The following is a 16,660-nucleotide window of genomic DNA, read 5'->3' as shown; positions in this document are numbered from 1 at the left end:
GTGTGCTCACCGCATGTGTGTAAGTACTGTAGGTGCTGCTGTAGGTGCTGAACGGCAGGGCCACGGTGGGATTGAAGATGCCAAACTGGCCGACCATTTGTTGCATGCGGCGTATGGTCCTCTCTTTATCAGTGTCAGCAAACTTTACCACCAAACTCGACGAAGCTCCCTGTGAGAGACACATAGCAGTTGTACAAACAGTTACACTGCAACATGCATATATAGATGAATTAAAGGCATCATGTTCTATCATGTCCATTTCTAATGTTTGTTTCTTGCACCAAAAACAATGAATTCAGTTTACAAATTTAAGTTGTGTCATTTACTTTTTTTCAGTGAAAATCTTACATTTCAACCTAAATTTCAGTCTGTTCCTCATTTAAAGCTATCGTAAGCCTAACTATAAAATAAACTATAAATATTATGAACTATAACCTATAAATATTAGATTTTAAACACTTAACTAAAAAATTTGAAACTGAAATAAGTTTAGGATGAGGCACTCACAACAACAACCTAAAACTGAACTAAAACTAAAACTAAAATAAAAATAAATTAAAAACCATAATAGCATATAAATATGACTAAACACTAAATTATGTTAGTAGTGCTTTTGTGTCCTCATTATTGTTTACTAAAACTAAAAATGAAATAAAGCTGAAATGGGGATGGGAGGGAACCCAAAAAATTATAAATATTAGATGGAAAACTAAACTATTTTAACTAACCGAAAATTAGAAATGTAGCCTTGGCCAATAACTGTAATATTATATAAATAATACTAAAATAACACTGGTCCCTTTTGAAAATTTAAAACATCAGTCCTCTTTTATTGTAACTGCATCCAAAAATAGCAACCAGATAACGTTTTATAAGAAAGAAAATCATTTAGGTAAATCGTGCAATTTTTTGCAGTGTACAGAAAAATCTCCATCTCTGTCACCTGTGCTCTCCTGTGATTTCTTGTGCTCTCTTGGTGCTAATAAAAAGCGTAGTGCAACATCTCACAATCGCACACATGCAGACTCATTAAAAGGCTCTTGATGATTTACTGCACCACTTGACCTTTCGTGTGCAGGGCCTCCCTGACCCGCTAAACCAGCACGAGATCGATCGGCCCTAAAGGCCACAATATTCCCCTTGTCTCAGAGATTCTGAAGATCTGGACCTCTGGGGATTTGATCACCAAAAGCCTACACAGTACTTCAATGCAGATTATGGGTGAAAGTGAGCATCATATTGAGGGGCTGAGCACTCTAAAGTATGTGTGCATCCTACACAAAGACATACATCACTGCCACTTTATTCTGAATTAGAATTGATTTTGAACTATAGCAAATAACATGAGCGTTAAATTCGGTATTATGTAAAAGTCTCAAAAGTGAGACCGCCAGAACAGGTTTGAGATTTGACATTGAACATCACCGTGACAAGCTATGAAGTGATGCTGAAATATATTAATGCATTAAAATTGGTATGGTGGAAAGTGTCGCTCTGTAGGACTCAAACAAACTGTAAGGCTGAGCTGTTAATGAGGCCTTTGCTAACTCAACGCATGGCTCTGAATGTGTAATGAGGGACTATTAAAACGTTCCTGAAACTCAGTACAGCTAAACGCTCTCTCGCTGGCTCTGTTCCAAAACCTAGTGAGCTGCCTATATAGTCAGCAGCCTTCACACGCAGCATGTAAACTAATACGGAACCAGTTTGGAATGCATTGCATTAGCAGCAAATGCTAATGTTACTATATGTAACACTACTAAATTACTATATGTAAATTTACAATCAACATTTAAAATCAGTACTGTTCAATAGTTTGGGCTATTATATATTATTGGGCTATATACTCTAATATTGTGAAATATTATTACAATTTAAAATAACTGCTTTCTTTGAGAATCTATCATAAAATGTAATTTATTCCTGTGATCAAAGCTGAATTTTCAGCATCATTACTACAGTCTTCAGCGTCACATATTCCTTCAGAAATCATTCTAATATGCTGATTTGCTGCTCAAGAAACATTTCTGATTAGTATCAATGTTGAAAACTGTCTATTGCTGTCTATTTTCATTAAAACCATGATACAATTTTTTTCAGGATTCTTTGATGAATAGAAAGTTCAGAAGAACAGCATTTATTTGAAATAGAAACCGAACATTATAAATATCTTTACTGTCATTTTTGATCAATTTAATGTGTCCTTGCTGAATAAAAGTACTAATTTCTTTAAAAAAAAAGAAGTAAATAATAAAACTTTTGAACGGTAGTCTCTGTGATTTATTTTTAATTCTAACATTGCATATAAAAATAAAGAATTAATAAAAGTGAAGACTGTACCTAATGGTGCTGCTGCTCTGAGCAGTTCGTGATCAGAATCTCCTCATTGATTTAATTCTCTTTTTAAGTCGGATGGGACACAATCAGAGTTCAAACCACCAGCTGTTATCTTACACAGAAATTTGGCAAAAGGTCTAAATCCATAATGAAGGTGCACCAGGCAGCGATATCACAAAGATATTCAATAGGTCAAAATAAATGAGGAGAAGCTTTGTGAAAACAATCTACCGTAATCACAGACATTGCTATCCGGACGGGATTAGATTTCTCAGAGCAAGTCATTTGCTCTGTAATTTTGTGCAGAAAAAATACAGACTTGTTTGATTCAGACGGAATTAGGATCACAATGCAAGTCTGTGAAACACACATTTACCTTACCTCCTCTGGGAAACTAGACCCCTTCAATTTAAAGGCTTAAAGGAAGAGTTCACCCAAAAATGAAAATTTACTGAAAATGTACTCACCTCCAGGCTATCCATTTCTTCATCAGATTTGGAGAAATGTAGCATTGCATCACTTGCTCACCAATGGATCCTCTGCAGCGAATGGGTGCCGTCAGAATGAGAGTCCAAACAGCTGATAAAAACCACTATAATCCACAAGAAATCTGTTTGGACTCTCATTCTGACGGCACCCATTCACTGCAGAGGATCCATTGGTGAGCAAGTGATGGAATGCTACATTTCTCCAAATCTGTTCCCATGAAGAAACAAACTCATCTACATATTGGATGGCCTGAGGGTGAGCACATTTTCAGCAAATTTTCATTTGTGGGTGAACTTTAAAACGTTGCCTGTGTAGGCCATTAGATCTCTCATTTCTCTCACTCATCCATTCTGTCATCGAGTATGTAAATGCTTTTAATTATCGGAATGCAAAGTGTGTGTGAGGGTGAGATACGGCCTTCATTTGAGGATAATTACTCTCAAGGTTGAGCTGATCTCTAAACACACATTTACAGTGGTTCATCAGAGGCATTTCTCTACCTGTCTTTCCTCTCTGTGACAGTTAGACGCTGTGTTTTTTCTCTCTGTTTGATCATCTGTACTCCTCCCTCTCCTTCTCTTTCTCTCTACTTCTTGCCCTACTCTCAGGGGATGGAGAAATACACCTCTTTATCTGTCCTTTCAATGTGTGGCAGAGGAATTATTCATCTGAACCTCAGACTGATAGAGAGAGGTGGGAAAACATGCAGAAAGAGTGTGATAAAGAGAGTGAGAGCTCTTGGATAGAGAGGAAATGTTCAGAATAGCATACTAACATACTGCCTGTATGTTATATTGCAGTGTGCAGTATGCATACTGTGAATTTTCTCTATGTAAGGAATACCAAGATGGTGCGCTAGGAATCTGCAGCATTTTCTATGCGGATTTTGACAGAATAGACTTAGAAACTGAGAAAATTCTGTCTTTATTCATCCAACCTCATAAAATTTCAAACCTGTACAACTTGTTCTGTGAAGGATAAAAGATGAGTTATTATAGTGGATCTTTTCCATGCAATTAGACCCCAACTGTGACTAAAGTGCTTCAAAAAAATCATATGAAGATATCATAAAAGTACCAGAAAAGTTTTTTTGAAATCATACAACAGCTTTGCTGTTTGTGAGAAACAGACTAAAATGGAATTTTGTGATCAGCGTTTATGATGAAAAAATAAATACTGAAATAAAGTGTTTTAAAATCAAATCAAATAGTTTTAAGATATAAATATTAGGGATGCACCGATACCGATACTGGTATCGGTAAATGCAATAAAAATATTGGTATCGGTACTCGGTATCGGCAAGTACCAAAAATACAATTATCGGTATCGGGCGAGTACTGGAAAAAGTGGTATCGGTGCATCCCTAATAAATATTTAAAATATTGCACTTTAATTAGCTAATTTTCATTACCAGATTGTAGTCTAACTATACACGTCTTCAAAAGAGTATCATGAATGCTGTTTAATAACTTTAAATATTAAAAATAATATTATGCAGTCCATCCAATTAAAATGATCATAGTTTGTGCAAGTTAAATATCATTTTTTTTGCAAAAATAAATAAAGAAATAGTTTTAAGATAACAAATAAATGAAGTAAATAAATAATAAAACAAAGTTTTACGATGCGATAAAACCATTGTAAGATGGTTTGTATATAGTTTGTTATTTTTATATATTAAAAATAATAGCGTAACTAACTTCTTGTTTAACTATTAAAATTAATATTATGCAGTCCCCCAATTAAGATTCTTGTTGTTGTGCAAGGTAAATAAAAAAAGTATTTGAGTGAATAAATAAATACAAATAAATAATACATATGAAACGGACAATTGTAAGATACAAATTTAAATAAGTAAATAATAAAATACATAAAAATACACATAAAAAGTAGTATGTAGTATGCAGTAACTTTTATAAGCTAGCAGTAAGCTAGTACTCCATTCAGAAGAGAAGGCAGGATGAAACAGAGAGACTGACAGCAGCTCATTTGCACTTATATTGGCACTGATGCTGTTTGAGCTCAACACATGACAGCAGCTCTGCCGTCAACATCAGCAGTGCATGTGTGCGCTTGCTGTTACATCAACATGTGTGTGTTCACAAATGACATTGCGAGTGCATGTTGACGCATATCATGTCCATTAACTTGTTCAACATTTTAGGTCAAAATGCATATGAATGTATAGGTGAAAGTGAATATTTTAGGTAATTTACCATTTGAATGAATGTTTAAAAGTACCTCTCAGTTAATACGAGCTTATAAAAGCTGCATGTATAATAGTGTGTGATTGTACTCACAGGCATGGTCTGACTCCCGTGCAGCCCGCCGATGGCAGACTGAGCCTCAGTGTGTGTTGAAAACTTTACAAAGGCACAACCTGAAAAACACACACAAAGAGTAGAGAAATAATGAGGAAGACCAGTGGAGGTTATCAGCAGCGGAGTGAGTGTCTCTAGTGAATGCAACACTGGAGATGAGAGAGGAGACGTGCACATGCACACAAACAAAACCCTCATTTAACTTTCTTAGCGTACCATATTATCCATATATGTACTATGTAGGAATTATTTTATGAGGGAGTGCTTTTAACCCTATAAAGCCTACTGTACTGTATTTGACGTACATTTCTAAGGCTCTAAATTATCAGGATGATCAAATATTATTATTAAAACCTATTGTACACAATCTACAAACATGCCTTCTGTTGTCTGATTGATAATTTAGACTTTTTAGTATAATTGTACAAACATCCATGATCATCAGGCTTTTGAGGAACATTTGTTCATCTCTCAATCATCATTGTATTGCACTGCATTATATGTTTTGCATTTAAATATCATCTCACTACGACATCAGTCGAGCCGGGGTTTGTCAGGTGATATCGGCACCTGACAGCCCTCCAGAATGGATTCTGCCATGTTAGCGCTGAGAAACCCCATCACAAAGTGTGGGCTTGACGTGCACGTGTTCAAATAGGCTGACGTGGTGAAATTGAATGTGTAAATGAAAGCACTTCTGCTCAAGGTTGAATGCTGCTTTTCTGTTTGTTTGTTTTGACTTTGTCTTTTTCTGTATAAGGTCACTATTTTTTAACAGCTTAGAATATAAAATACATCTCAGACTCATAAAACTGCCGTGAATACTGAAGAGAGATGAAAGTAGGAACTAAAACTCACCTTTACTGTTTCCATCAGGGCCTCGTAATACAGTGCACTCTTCAATCACTCCGTAGGGCTCAAACAGGCGGTACACGTCCTCTTCTGTCTGCTGCTTATTCAACATGCCCACAAACAGCTTCCTGTCCTCTGAAATACAAACGCACAAAGACAATATAAACTTCTACTGTATCATCTCACACAAAAATGACAAGAGGACACGAAATCAAAGAGAAGATTAGATATTTAGGCCACAAACATCCAATTTGCAGTTTGCAGACTGAATCATAGTCCTGGATACTGTCAAATAATCTTAAAACAATTAATAATCAACATATCTTTCAATTGCATCTTTGTTGGCTGCAATCAAAAACAAATATACTGCACAATCAGTGCAGTCCAATTCACAAACAAATGATGCTGATGAACAAATGACACTTTTGAACTGATTCTTTAAATTAATCCGTCAAAAAGACTCACAATCTGCCAATTAACCGTTTCAATCACCGTAATGAACGCTTCACTGAATCTGTCAGAGCGGCTACTGAATCACATCAAATTCACTAAATGATGTTTGAATCAAAATGAACATTATTACCATGTTAAGTGCACTGAAAGATTCTGAGACTTAAATAAGTGTAATTACTAAATATATATATATGTATTTTAACAAATACATAAAAATATATTTAGATATGTTTTAACAAATACATAAAAATAAATAACTAAATAAAATATGTAAACACATTCACAAAAGAAGCTTTTTTATAGTAGGCTATATTTATGAATAGAATAAAATAATACAAATATTACAGTACAAATACAAATACAAACAATTCAATACAAATACAAATAATAAAATATATATAAAATATTTTAGATATTTATATTTTTTAAAAATGCATAAAAATCAACTAAAATAAAAAATGTAAAGTAAAACAACGACAACAATATATATATATATACATACATATATTGTAAAACATACAGCAGACTGAATTCTATCATAAGCTCTGGTTTTTAGTGTGTTGTTTGTGCATTTGACAGCCTCTGCGCGTGTCCAGGCCTGACGTCATCATCTTTATGAGTCCAGGTCTGGTCTCTCCCCATCAGCACTGAGCTATATTCAGCAACACACTAACGGACACAGACAGAGAGCTGCATCTATATAAAGCATCAGTAAAACACCTATGCAAGGCCAAATCCTGTGCGCGCACACACACACACACACACACACACACACACACACACTTACTTTATGGCCCTGATGGAAACAGTAAAGGCTACACATCCTTCACTAACCTCTCCTCTGGGATGTGTTACAGCTGTCACTTAGCTGTAGAAAACATCTTAGCACTGTAACACCTTGTCCTAATATATGTAAATATAGTACATATTATATATGATAAGTTTTGGGAAAAAGTTTGGAATTAAGATTTTTTTTAAAATGTTTTTGAAAGAAGTCTCTTATACTCACGGCATAAATGTAATAAAAAATGTAGTACGGTTTTTTGTTTTTTTTGTCACTGTTATTTTAGGATCCTTGAGATTATATTATAGTTTTTATTTTAATATTTAATATTTTATTTTTACATTTTAATTTTAGTTAAAACAATTTTTATTTTGTTGTGTTTTTGTCATTTATTTATTTTTTGCACTTTGTCTGTACAGTTTTTATAAATTTTTATTTCAGTTTTTAATTTTAGCCAAATGTAGCCTTGGCAAAAAAAATGTAATAAATAAAATTGTCAAATAAGTTTTATTGAAAGACAAAGATTTTGAAGATGGATTTGCAATCTTACATTTTTGTCTCTTTTACCTGTACAAGGAATGCAATCAAAAATAGAAAAAAAGAGAAAAGAAAGAAAAAAAAAAACACATTACAAACCATCCCTTATCAGACCTGTTTACATTAAATTGTAAAGTATGATGAAGAAATATTAAAACATTACATTAACAAATGATGCATTAGTCCATAGGGTTTCCATCAAGATAACAGAGAAAAGGGTGCCAGATTTAAAAAAATGTTTTAATTGTCTTTCAGTTATATAGTTATGTATATATATATATATATATATATACGTGTGTGTGTGTGTGTGCGCGTTATATAAATAATATAAAAAAAATATACAGTATAATATATAATTTCTAAAATTTTATATACATACAGTATATATATATATATAATTATTTGTTATTTAATACACATTAAATAAAAATACTCCCTAAATCATACCTATTATTGTCACGCTGCTACTGTGAGGGAGTGAGGAACGAGGAGACGAGGAATACATCAAAAGGGAGATTTTAATGAAATCAAGGGAACCAGGAAAACACGTAGCTGAGGAGGTAGACATCAACAGACATTCACAAAACCGGACGAAGAACTAAGAACACTTTAAATACACAAGACATGATGAGAAACACCTGGAACCAATGAAACATAATAACATAAGGGAAAACACAGCTGGAAACAAATGGGAAACAATCAGGGGACAAAGAACTTAGAACAAAACACTCCTTAAGAATACAACTCAATCAGGGGAAGACGAGACACACCTGGAATCAAATGAGAAACAATCAGGGAGCAGGAACAGGAAGGAAAACCAATTAAGGGCATGGAAACACATGGGGAGCAAAACACACACAAAACATGGAACAGAGTCTGACATTACTCCCCCCTCCTAGAAGGTATGTCCCGCGCCGTAACTCTCTGGGCTAAACTCAGGGACTGGAACCCTCTCAGGGCTAAACTCGGGGACTGGAGTCCTCTCTGGGCTAAACTCGGGGACTGGGGCCCTCTCTGGGCTAAACTCGGGGACAGGAGCCCTCCTTGGGCTAAACTCGGGGGCTGGAGCCACACTGGAGCGGGCTCTGGGGCTGGAGCCGACACTGGAGCCGACACTGGAGCAAGCTTTGGGGCTAGGATGAGGGCAGAGGACAGTCTTTTTCTCCTCATCCTCCTCCCTTGGTTACGGGTGAATAGGGCGGCCGGTGGGCTTGTCGTTGCAGCGGCCGGCGGGCTTGACTGAGGAATGGCTGGCGGATTTGACTGAGGAATGGCCGGCGGCCGGCGGGCTTAAATGAGGAATGGACGGCGGGCTTGAGCGAGCGGCGGCCCGCAAACTTGACTTTGGAGCGGCCGGTGAACTTGAGTGGGCAGCGGCCAACGGGCTGGTTCTGGCTCGGGCCGGACATTCCCCAGAAGATCCCTTCCCTCCAGCATAGTCCCTTGGTGTCTGGGAGGTCCACGGGGCGATGGTAGTTGGCCCCGAGCCAGAACAGAGAATTGATGGTGGCATCATCCAATGCAGTCGCCGCGGCAAGCCCGCAGAATTCCCAGGCATACTCGAAGAAGGGGAGATCTCGGCGGGCTAAGGCGGAGAATCGAGCGGCTATTTCCATCACCGCAGATATCTGATGCAAAGAAATATGTAGGATTAATTTTAAGGGTGTGGCAATAGTCGGGTCGAATCGTTTTTTTTTTAAACTGGAGCTCTCAAATTCTCATTGGTTGGTGGCTCTCCATCGGTCGAACTTTTGGACACATGATGGAGTGTCACAAATCCTGGTGTTTGTCCTTACGTGCAGCATCCAAACTTAAATCAATGCTATCTCTGTGTTCTGTAAACTGTAGTGTGTATGTGCCCTGAGTTTGATGCGTTGTTGATGCGCTGCTTGTGTTACAGATATAGAAATAAACACACACCAGCACAGCATGTATAAAACAACAGACTCTCGGCACTGAAACGCTCATACAAACATCTCACAGCGACACACACGCTCTTACCATCCAAGCACACATTCCCACTGCTGTTTACCCTTGAATCCAAGTTGCACTGTTCTGCTTTGGTCCGGTATTCTGTCACGCTGCTACTGTGAGGGAGCGCGGAGCGAGGAACGAGGAGACATGGAATACCTCAAATGGGAGATTTTAATGAAATCAAAGGAACCAGGAAAACACACATAGCTGAGGAGGTAGACATCAACAGACATTCACAATACCAGACGAAGAGCTAAGAACTGGGAACACTTTAAATACACAACTCAAATTCTCATTGGTTGGTGGCTCTCCATCGGTCGAACTTTTGGACACATGATGGAGTGTCACAAATCCTGGTGTTTGTCCTTACGTGCAGCATCCAAACTTAAATCAATGCTATCTCTGTGTTCTGTAAACTGTAGTGTGTATGTGCCCTGAGTTTGATGCGTTGTTGATGCGCTGCTTGTGTTACAGATATAGAAATAAACACACACCAGCACAGCATGTATAAAACAACAGACTCTCGGCACTGAAACGCTCATACAAACATCTCACAGCGACACACACGCTCTTACCATCCAAGCACACATTCCCACTGCTGTTTACCCTTGAATCCAAGTTGCATCATCTGTGTGTGTGTGTGTGTGTGTGTGTGTGTGTTCAGTGCTTTGGAGGCAGTAAGTCTTTGAGATCTCTCTCTCTCTCAGTCTCTCTGCGCTGCTGGTTGCAGACTATTGCAGTTGAGTTGCAGTGCTGCGAATCTGTGACCTGTAGCCTTTAATGAGAGAAACCACCTCACACACACCGCTTGAAACATAGGCAATATGCTGAAATTCTGCTGGGTTCACTTGTGCTGTCGCTCTCTAGAAATGGATCCGTAGGAGAGAAATCATCTCTGTTATATCAATTGTGTCTTCTCGACAGCAGTGGAAACAAATGGAGAATAAATGGACACGTTTGCATAAGTCTCCTGTTTTGCAGATGTTTCTCCTGAGAAAAACAAACAGTAATCTCACGTCTCGAGATTTTAACAATGTATCATATACAGTACTATTAAGGGATTCACTAAAATTTAGAATTTATTTTAATATTTTTATTTTCCATTTTAATTTTAGTTTAGGTTTTAGTCATTTTATTTTTATTGAAATATTTCTATATAGATTCTTTTTTTTTTATAGTTTTAGTAATTTTAGTACTTGCACTTAAACTAGTTGCCAATGCAACATTTCTGATGTTCATTTAAGTTTTAAGTTTCAGTAATATAATCTTATTTCAGCTTTATTTAAATGACCAAAACACATTTGAATAGTTTTAGGTTAACAATAATAACACAGACTCAGATCTGCCAAGATACCCAAATCTGCAATCACAAGTCAGAGATATGAATATAAACTCAAACATTTCTCATCAAATGAATGGGCTGCTCCACGTTCATTTTTTTAGCTCTATATTTCTCTATATTTCTATATTCTATTATATATAACAGTTTTATTCCTGTATTCTGAAGGTTTTTACAAAAGGGTTTACATTTACATTGTATTGAAATTTACATTGGTTAAACATTTTATTTATATTAAAAAAATATATTTATTAATGAATTTATTCATTCATTCACTCTGGCTGTTGACAGCCTTTTCTGATTTATGGAATGATAAAAAGTAAAAACCTTTGACTATAATATGTCAACAAAATGAAACAAGAATTTTGAACATGGCTTTATCCAACGTTCAGATTAATGTTCTGAAAATGTCTGCAAATTGGTACACTTAAAAAATGCAATTCTTAAAGCTATCAGTCAACTGGAGAAGTACAATATCTATTAGTTCAACTTTTTACCCTATTCACCTGGGGTGTTTCACTTTAAGAAATCAGAAGTAAAAAGTCAGCCACCCAAAATACTGAAAAGAAAAAAGCTATAATTGCAAATGACTTTAAAGTTCAATTTAGGAATTTTAGGAGAAACATCTGAAACAAAGTTAGAAGATTAAATGAGAAACAGATCTCCATTAAAACTGAAGTGTGCAACCTCTCAGAATTGCACAACTCCTAAACACTTAAAACTAACAGATAATCCTGCCCATCTAGATGAGATGCTCAAACAAACAGTAGTGTTTTGTAAGCAGCACAGTCACAGTGTTTTGGGAAATCAACCTTACTTAAAAGATGTCTCTTCATATTAAGCTGGGACAGAAGAAAATATTTTAACATCAGCATCTTGAGAGCAACCTGTGAGCAATAAAACACTCCTCTCGGGAACTGTCACTTTGATTGACAGACACACTCAACTGCTGATGATGCAGATAAATTACCTTATCCGTCAATAAAGGCATACTACAGAGACACCATATTTACAATTTATATTAGACCACTGAAGCGTCTCTCTCTCTTGTGCCAGATCCTGCTGGCCACATTTCTAATTATCTGCACAGACCCCCTCATTTGCTTCTCATTAGCATGTTGAATATTCATGAGTCTAATCTGTTTGCCCCTCCCTCCCAGGGGTCTGTTGGAATCTACACACACCAGCTCTGTTCCAAAGCCTAGTCAGCTGCTTTACACGCATGTACACAGCACCTTAAAAATTACTGATTAGATGCCTTAAAGGAACGGTTCACCCCAAAAATGAAAATTTGCTGAATAGGTCCTCACCTTCAGGCCATCCAAGATGAAGATGAGTTTGTTTCTTCATGTGAACAGATTTGGAGAAATGTAGCATTGCATCACTTGCTCACCAGTGGATCCTCTGAAGTGAATGGGTGCCGTCAGAATGAGAGTCCAAACAGCTGATAAAAACATCACAATAATCCACACAACTCTAGTCCATCAGTTAACATCTTGTGAAGTGAAAAGCTGCGTGTTTGTAAGAAACAAATCTATAATTTAGGCATTTTAACTTTAAACCATCGTTTCTGGCCAAAAAAAATCATAAGAGTCCATAATCCATAATAACGCTTCCTCCAGTGAAAAAGTCCATCTCCTGTTGTCTCTCATATCAAAATCCACCCACATATTTGTTTAGAACTCTTTTGGACTGTTTTCACTTGTAAACAATGCTTGATCTGTGCAGATTTCTCCCCTGATTCAGACCAGATGACTTTTTCACTGAAGGAAGCAAAATTATGGATGGACGACTCGTATTTAAGCCAGAAGCAAGGGTTTGAAGTTAAAAACACCTTAATGATTAACGTTTCTTACAAACATACAGCTTTTCACTTCACAAGACATTAACTGATGGACTGTACTGGTGTGGATTACTTGTGGATTATTGTGATGTTTTTATCAGCTGTTTGGACTCTCATTCTGACGGCACCCATTTACTGCAGAGGATCCATTGCTGAGCAAGTGAGGTAATGCTGCATTTATCTTAATCTGTTCTTATGAAAAAACAAACTCATTTACATATTGGATGGCCTGAGAGTGAGGACATTTAATCAAATCTTAATTTTGGGGTGAACTATTCCTTTATAGTTCTACTTTCCATTCCAAAACAGAGCTACTGAATAGGTTTTCTAGCACTGGAAAAGCACTCCCTTTTCATTTCTTTGGAGTGTGTACATTACTGTGTGAGGAAAAACCCATTGGTTATTGTTCTGTGGACTCTCAGAGACGAGAAAGAGAAAGACATCAGAGAAATGAGAGGAAGAGAGAATGGAGAAACGGCAGAGGCTGAAGGGACACGGGGAAAAGTGGGAAAGCAAAGAATAGATTTTGCAAGGATGAGTTAAATGCGTGCAGTCCTGAGCTCTGCTGCTTTGTGCCAGAGGGAACGTTAATGTTCAAGACCTGTTTGGCAATAAAGGACACACACACCAACACACAAGTTTAAAATGTGCCGTTGGGGTTTGGAGTAAAAATGGGAAGCGGTGTGTGTGGAGTTCGTCTGAAAGATGAGTGAATGTACATCCTCTTTTTCCTGGCTGGGATTTCTAAATTGCCTAAAATGTCTGGAGTTTTGGTTCCCCAAAGAACCTTTCACTGATCAGTTCTTAAAAGAACCAAGTTTTTTCGTAGCTTGAAGAACATTTGAATAATCTAAAGAACCTTTTTTCTCTATAAAGAACCTTTTTGTGGAATAGAGAGATTCCATGGTTGTTAAAGGTTCTTCAATGCCAATAAAGAACCTTTATTTTTAAGAGTGTAATTGCGTGACGTATGTTTCTAGCATTAGCTATTGAAGTAGACTGACTCATTTCTCCAAAAATCCCATCCTACAAAGTCAAGTCAGCAAATCTGGTGTTAGCCAACCAGAATGTTCAAAGTGACTGACAGGCCAAGACCAACCAGGTCTTCTGATTGGCTAAACGATAGTGTGTTTTTGGGCCTAGGGCCGTCACACTGACAGGTGTGATTTCTCAGGACACTTATTTCAGTGATCTCTGTCAGGTAGTGGGATATTTTATGTATGCTGTTCCATAAAAAATATTGCTTATGGCACATTTAAATAATACAACACACATAGGCACACTGTTTTGCTCAGTATGTAAACTCGGTTTGCCTCAGACTGACAGAACACTCGCCGCAGATCAAATAAATGCCTTTATTAATAAATCAGGAGACATTAGAGTCTGTCAAACAGTGTTTGATGATGACAGAGCAGCGGGCAGAGACTCCAGCGAAACACTGAGATTTTCGACAGCGCTCAGACACTTCATCCATCTGTTCCTCATCCATAAAGCGTTACACTGTGACAGTACATCAGACACTACCAGATGATCTGCACCAGTTTAAAGATTTTTATCGATCTTGACCATAAAGTCATTGACAATAAAGTGACAATAAAGCCATTCATAACGCTGCAAAAGATTTCTATTTTAAATAAATGCTGTCATTTTGAACTTTCTATTCATCAAATAATCCTGGACAAAATGTATCACCGTTTCCACAAAAATATGAAGCTGCAATACTGTTTTCAAATCAGCATATTAGAATGATTTCTGAAGGATCATGTGACACTGAAGACTGGAGTAATGATGCTGAAAATGTAGCTTTGATCACAAAAATAAATGACATTTTACAAGATATTACAATAGAAAAATGTAATTTTAAACTGTAAAAATATTTCACAACATTACTGTTCTTACTGTATTTTTAATCAAATATATGTCAATGAGCATATGAGATGTGTATATATATATATATATATATTGTTGTGTATATATATATATATTATTTTTTTTTTTTATTAAATCTGCATGGTTATAAGTTTGTGCCAATAATTTGAAAATAGCATCAAAGTATTGTCGACCAGTCTAAAATATCGATCTGTCGCTATTTACAACTCTTACGAAAATCATCATCTAGGTGCAATTCACCACCAGTGTTGGGGGTAACACATTACAATAAACGCGAGTTACGTTATCAGATTACTTTTTTAAAGTAACTAGTAAAGTAACGCATTGCTTTTTAATTTAGAAGGAAATATCTGAGTTACTTTTTCAAATAAGTAACTCCAGTTACTTTGTTTTCCATGTATTGACTGACAGCTCTCGTGTTGCCATGTTGAGAGAAATCAGGAGTAAATGCAGAGCGTTGTGTGTGAACATGATCTTACTGTAGGTCTAGACTAAATATGAACATGTATTTACTCATCTCACCAGCACAAAAACAGATTCAGTGTTCCTCAAAATGAATAAAAACAGTCAAATGCAAGCTCAGAATATTATACAAACCTGCAATAATGAAATATGTTAAATAAGACAAATATCGTTTATGTATTTAATCCCATTTTATTAACCAATGTCTTTGCTACTGACCTCCGATGATCCAATTCAACCATACTAATAAGCAAAAATTACGCATTTGTGTTTTATTTTTGTTATTGCTGAATAGCGTTGAACTTTCTTCACTTGTGTCATATTCTTCATGTGATTTGTTTGAGCGGCGCCCTCTACTGTACAGACGTGAATTTACATTTCCTTCAGCCCGAGGCATATTCATTCCACTTTTGTTGTGAAAGAGCTTTTACATTTGTAAAAGGACTTTTTTATATTAAAAACAAACAGCCAAACCCTGCCCAGATTCAAAAAGTAACTCAGAAGTAACGTAATGCATTACTTTCCATAAAAAGTAACTAAGTAACGTAATTATTTTTTAGGGAGTAACGCAATATTGTAATGCATTACTTTTAAAAGTAACTTTCCCCAACACTGTTCACCGCACAAGATCTCGCCGACGGACTCCGACAGGAATATATGAGCTGCCCTTTTCACCCTAATCACGACAGACAGCAGGAGCAAGACACGATCCTCACAGCTGCAGATCCAGGACAGGCCATCTGGCAGGTGAACGCTACAAATCTGCAGAACAGCACGATTTCAGACTTTCAAGTCTTTATGTGTCTGTTCTCGACTGAGACGGGAGTATAAACCTGCTTTTGACACAGAAATCAAACCGGCCCGTTTGTGTGCAGACAAAGAGAGAGAAAGAAAAACCTTTAATCTGTGAGGAGAACAGTCAGCGCTTCACATGGAGAGAAACAAGGTGGTGCATTTCATGCATGGAGAGTTTAGATTCTGAGTGCTAAACCTGAGATTAACCCCTGACCTTGAGCCCAAACCCTGATCAAAACCACCAAACATCAATCACTGATGGAACTTCAGTCAGACACAAACAGACATAAAATGAGAGCAGAATGAGTCATGTATAGATGGAACTGCTATTCAAATCTTCAGATCTTCAAATCTTCATCCATGGTGCTTATGAAGGCAAATTAGTTTGAATCCGGCCTGCACATCTTTTTATGATACCTCACACTTTTTTAATGCTACCTTGCAAAATAAACTAGTCATATTTCAGAGAAAAATATGTAAATGGCAGAAATACAGAGCAGTGTTGTCAGTGTTTTTTAGAACTAAAACTATAAAAAATTGTTTTTGGTAATTTAAATAAAGCTAAAATAAATAATAAATAAATA

At 36.6% G+C, this 16,660-nt stretch overlaps 1 protein-coding gene across 1 annotated transcript in view; it reads right to left on the bottom strand.

Annotated features, from left to right (window-relative positions):
• The window catches only part of LOC107667861 (CUGBP Elav-like family member 5), a 208,988-nt gene that overhangs the window by 35,061 nt on the left and 157,267 nt on the right, over positions 1-16,660 (bottom strand). Inside the window, exons 4-6 of the mRNA XM_016459588.1 lie at positions 6,006-6,134; positions 5,127-5,206; positions 11-169 (exon numbers count right to left, since the gene is read on the bottom strand). Of these exons, the coding sequence (XP_016315074.1) occupies positions 11-169; positions 5,127-5,206; positions 6,006-6,134 (368 nt within the window). The remainder of the gene's footprint in view (positions 1-10; positions 170-5,126; positions 5,207-6,005; positions 6,135-16,660) is intronic.

This window comes from Sinocyclocheilus anshuiensis, unplaced genomic scaffold, assembly GCF_001515605.1.
Source record: "Sinocyclocheilus anshuiensis isolate Anshui unplaced genomic scaffold, SAMN03320099.WGS_v1.1 scaffold1325, whole genome shotgun sequence".
Lineage (NCBI taxonomy): Eukaryota > Metazoa > Chordata > Actinopteri > Cypriniformes > Cyprinidae > Sinocyclocheilus > Sinocyclocheilus anshuiensis.
This window is presented reverse-complemented; position numbering and strand designations above follow the sequence as displayed.